General features: G+C 50.5%; 1 protein-coding gene across 1 annotated transcript; it reads left to right on the forward strand.

The window, feature by feature from the left end:
- Positions 1 to 923: 923 nt before the first annotated feature.
- On the forward strand, positions 924 to 1307 carry LOC143855399 (uncharacterized). The gene has a single exon (XM_077365516.1). It carries the CDS (start codon positions 924 to 926, stop codon positions 1305 to 1307), a length of 384 nt encoding a protein of 127 aa, XP_077221631.1.
- Positions 1308 to 5210: the final 3903 nt, after the last annotated feature.

The raw sequence follows: 5210 nt of genomic DNA on the forward strand, positions 1-5210 counted from the left end.
CCCTCGGTTTGGTACCGTTGAGTTGTGGGGATACCCTTATTCAAATAAGGTTAGTAGGAGTTCCCTACAACCCAAATACCAAATTGAGTTTATGGTTTGATGGTTGTATTCATGTGATGAATGGTTTGTGGATGGTTTGTTTTTCTTATGTATGTTTTTGTTTCCATTGGATGGTTACTTATGTTGAAACATGCATGACATGTTGTTATCACTCTCCCACTATAAGAATTCCCTCTTAAATATATTAAGTTGATAATGGAATCCAAATTGAAAGAATTAGATTATATGGCCTTCCATAGCCATCTGATGGTTGGCTAGTTAAGAGGATAGAACGGTCACATGTCAAAGCAGAAGCCGATTCTATTCCCTTAGCTAGAGTAACCATTAGATTCCCATGGGGATAAAGGGAATGTGTGAAGATGCAAAGGTTACATGCCAAAGCAGAAGCCTTTGTAGATTTGCATGGTTTTCTGAGGCAGTGGGCCTAACTTAACCAAGAAAAGCGTATTGATGCCCAAAGGATAAACATACCGTGATGCTTGGAGGCCAAAACGTAAATCGGATCTTATGTGAGACATAATGGATTAGAAGAATCCACTTATTCAAAGATTTGGATAAGTTTCCGATACCCATTGGAGAAATTAATGATTTCTCTTGATTCATGGGGTTGAGGGACCTGTGAATGAGACGTACAATGGGTGGTACCATCGTAGATCAAAATCCCAGATCCGTGGAAATATGTCATGAAATTAATGAACTTAAATTTGGCAGTCTTGCTAATGTGTCTCTCTTTTTCATTGAATGTAAATCAATGGCTTCCTTCAACCCACTAACTAGACTCCTTGAAGATAATAAGACTAGCTAGACTCCTAGAAGATAATAAGTTAACCAACCCTAATTACATTGATTGGAAAAGAAATTTGATGCTGGTTTTAACAGCTGCGAAAGTTTACTGGGTTCTTACCACTGCTGAACCTGAAGAGCCCACTGTCGATGCCCCACCAGCTGAAAGGGGCATGAGGCAGAAATGGACTGATGATAATGAAATGGCTAAGTGTTATATCCTTGGCTCCATGTCCAATGTGCTGCAACAGCAACATGTTGGAATGGCTACTGCCACAGAAATAATGCTTAATCTAAAAGAATTATTTGGAGAGCAGAATCGCACAGCTAGACTGATTGCGATAAAGGGCCATGTATCTACTAAGATGGTAGAGGGAACCAAGGTCAGGGACCATATGTTAAAGATGATGGGTTTCCTTAATGAACTCGACATCTTGGGGGCCATCATGGATGCAGAAACGTAGATAGACATTATTCTTGCTTCCCTGCTGATGGCGTCTGAATCCGGGTCGGTGATCGCGCGGTCGGTAGAGGGCCTCCGCGGGGTCTGCAATCACAAACAAAGGGGGTCAGGGGGTCCGGGGTGGTTCCCGGACGACCACTTCGACACCCAAGTCAGATCCTTCGACCAATCAATAAAAAGGACAGCGAGAAGGGGAAGGAGTTTTGATCAGGGTTACCAGGGCCAACGCGCAGGCTCCTTTCTGGGTGTGTGAATAAGTAGGTCGGAGGGGACTAGTAGGGAGAGTAGGACTGCGTTCCTAGTCTCCTCTGTTGTTGCCTCGCCTCTTTTTTCGGTTGCTTCTCTGTGAAGCTAAGAATGGGGGAAGTCCTTTCTAAAAAATATGGATCCCTTCTCTTCTTCCTTTCCCTCCCTTTTAAAGGGAGGCACGCAGCCCCTTTCATCATTATGGAGAGAAAGCCTTCCTTTGCAGGATTGGGCTGTCCCCTGCCTTGCCGGCGCGCGTGGCTTCGCCGGCCATCTCCTCCCATAGTTTGTGATGATGAGGCCTGGACGGCGACGCGTGTCATGTTTGCATGGTCTTTATCATTTTCCAACGTCTTTCTTCATGATGGCTAGGTTCTCCTTGTGCATGGGCGACACTTGGCGATATCTGAGAACGACGCCGTATTTGTGTCCCATCATAACTCCCCCTTACTCCTTTGGTCCATTGAATGGGCCAAGGGAGTAACGTTTTGTTCGAGCGACGCCATGATGAGGGCATTTACGAGGACTTCGGGGTACGAGGAGGCGTGTCGTTTTGTCCGGCGGCCGTCCCCGGGAAACAGTAGCGTCGTTAGAGGGGTTGCCTTATTTCGAGGCACCAGGATTCCCTTCTTGAGTTTAAAAGGGGGATTACCCTGGCGCTTTGTAGTAGGTGTCCTTTCGTGCCTTCTTCAACAACATGTTTGGTTTTCCTTCGCGAGTTAGGGGCAAGGCCCGCCTCTTCCAGGAATCGTCGAGTGACCCCGACTTGTCTTCCGATCCGGGGGAGGATCTTGCAGCTCATCGGAAGAAGGCTAGGAGGAACCCGAGTTCTTCCTCCGGCTTCCCCCCCTTCGCCTTTCCTCCTTGCCTAGGGAAGACAAGTCGTCTCGATCCCGTGTCACCAGGGAGTGGTCTTTTTTCTCCCGAGCCTTCTCAATGAGCAGCTGTTTGAATACGAGGTGGACCCCCTACTGGAGAGTTCCTGGGAAGAGGAGGGGAACCCTTCGGGAGAGGAGTCTTCCTCTGATTAGTCTTTGGCTTCTCCTGTCTTTCTGCGTGCCTTTCCCTTTTCCTGTCGGGGATTTTGGGGCCTGCGTGCCCTGCGCTTTGTTTCTTGTTTCCCTTTCTTTTTTGTAGGCCTGTGGGCCAGGATGATGTGAATGGGTAATCTTTATGAATTCGCGCTGTGCCTCTCTGTGTTGTTTTCTCCATCTGTTTGATATGACCTGTGACGGTTAGTCCGGACCTGTGGGGGGTTCCGAGCCCGTTCCCGGCGCTTTTTAATTTCCTTCGCCGGCTGCGTTCGTGGGTCGTGGCCTCGTGTCGGGGCCCCGGTCCTGGGTTCGCGTCTTTCTTTGGTGGGATTGGGATTGGGCCCTTTCTGCTTGCTTTCCTGCCCCTGGGCCCCTCCCTCTCCTAAGAGTCGGAGGTGCTTTGAGGAGGTGAGGTTTGGCTGCGTGGGTGTATGGGCGACACGCGGCAAAAGCTGGGAACGACGCCATTTTTTATGTCTCGTCATAATACTACCTTTTGGCCCCTTGACTGGTCCAAGGGGGCAGGCTTGTTTACCTGGTTAATGAATATCATGACGAAAGCATTTATGGGGGCCTTGGGGTGCGAGAAGACGTGCCGTTTCGTCCGGCGGCTCCTTCCCGAGGAGCTGCGGTGACATTATGTGGTGCCGGTTGGCCACCAAATGGGCAACCGACACGTGTAGGCGAGTTGCTTCGAATTCCTGCCCATGGGTCTTTCATAGGGTTTATAAGGAGCGAGTCCTTCTGCTTTGTATGCAGATTACCTTTTTGTTTCTTTTCCCTTCTTTTGCTTTCTTTCGGCCTATCTTCGGGCTCGTCGTAGATGTCGTCGTCTTTCCAGGGTCTCTCTATAAGTGGTGGGGGGAGAGTTGCTACCGAGGGGAGTCCTCCCAGCAGTCCCGAGACTAACCCCGACGGGTTGGGGCCCCGGCAAACGATTCTTGAGAGGAACCCGCCTCCAGGGTTTTCCCCGCGCTCTCCCCTTCCTCTCCTTTACGAGAGGGAGTCCCATGAAGCTTTTGTTCATCGCCACCGGTCGTTCTTCTCCCATGTCCATCGTAGGGAAATGGAGGTTTGCATCCGGATGATTGACATGGATCGGGAGATTGCGGCCTTGAGGGCGGAAAATGATTTGTTGAGGAATCGGGTGCGCTGGCTAAATGACCAGACCCGATTTGCTGAGAATCGGCGTTGGGGGAGCTATTCGGAGGAGGAGCAGAGTGATAAGGAGCTTTCCGATGCGGAAAACTCTTTTAGCGGTCAGTCGCTCTGAGCTGGAGGTGGCGGGATGAACAGGATTTTGGAGGAGGCCTCTTTTTATTGGGGGCCTTGGGGGCCCGGGCCTGCGTGCCTTTTTGTTTTTACTTCCCCCTTTTGTAGGCCCGTGGACCAGAAGTAGTTTATGAATGGCTCTTTTTTGGGCCCTTTCTGCTTGTTTTTATGACTTGTATCTTGTGTTTGCTTTCCTTTCGCATGTTTGCCTTTCCGCGCGACCTGAGCCTTTTCCGCTGTGCTTGATATATATTTTTTTGTTTGGTGGTATTGCCGTATGCTGTATTTTCCATCTTGTGGGTTCGTATGCCGGGCCCTTGTCGAGGGTCCCGAGCCCTTTGCCGTCGTACGTGGCCCTTTCCATCGTGTGGATTTGCAAGCCGGGCCCTTGTCGAGGGTCCCGAGCCCTTTGCCATCGTACGTGGCATTTTCCATCTTGTGGATTTGCATGCCGGGCCCTTGTGAAGGGTTCCGGGCCTTTTGCCATCGTACGTGGCCCTTTCCATCGTGTGGATTTGCAAGCCGGGCCCTTGTCGAGGGTCCCGAGCCCTTTGCCATCGTACGTGGCCTTTTCCATCTTGTGGATTTGCATGCCGGGCCCTTGTGAAGGGTTCCGGGCCTTTTGCCATCATACGTGAGGAGGATTTAGGGATGGATTGCTGGGGAAGTCACTTAGCGGTAGGGGTAGCGATGTCTTTTCAGTATGGCGCTTCGACTTTTGGCGGTTCCCTTGAGTTTCCCAATCGGTGCCACGTGTGCGCGTCCCATCGGATTAGAAAGGGAGGGAGATCAAAACCCTAGCCCTTTTTTAAAGCCTTTTTGGGGATTTTATTCTTTATCTTATTTCTTCGTCTTCCTTGGGCGAGACGGGTTTTCTTCCGCGGCGGTTTTTTTAACGTATTGCTCTTCACCAACCTTCTTCTGGTGAGTCCTGTGTCTTTTATTCCATCCGACATTTGATAGTTTACGATGTCTGTCCCGACTGTTCCTCAGAGTCTCTCTTCTGAGTCCGTGGAAGTAGTAGAGAGGGTTCTGCCAAGAAAAAGGAGGCGGTTGTTTGTGGAGGGAGGGGGCGGCGACTCTCGAGACGTACAGCAGCCTACGGAGTTAAGAGATAGCTCCGGGGCTTCTGGGTCATCGGTGGAGGCCGCTCCTCTGGAGTCTCCTGCTCGAGTTTCTTCTGCTCGTGAGGCGGAGATTAGGGACATCCGGTCTGGTGCCATTATTCGTCCCGGTACGTGTTTCAGGAACACCTTAGGAGAAGGGGCGGCGGAGAAGGTCAGGAGGGAGTTTCACATTCCCGATGGTTACAGGATTAGGGTTTCATCTTTTGCAGAGGGGGTGTGTGAGGG

Source organism: Tasmannia lanceolata, unplaced genomic scaffold (assembly GCF_043159265.1).
Source record: "Tasmannia lanceolata isolate RefF3 unplaced genomic scaffold, GAP_Taslan_0.1 ptg000021l, whole genome shotgun sequence".
Taxonomy (NCBI): Eukaryota; Viridiplantae; Streptophyta; class Magnoliopsida; order Canellales; family Winteraceae; genus Tasmannia; species Tasmannia lanceolata.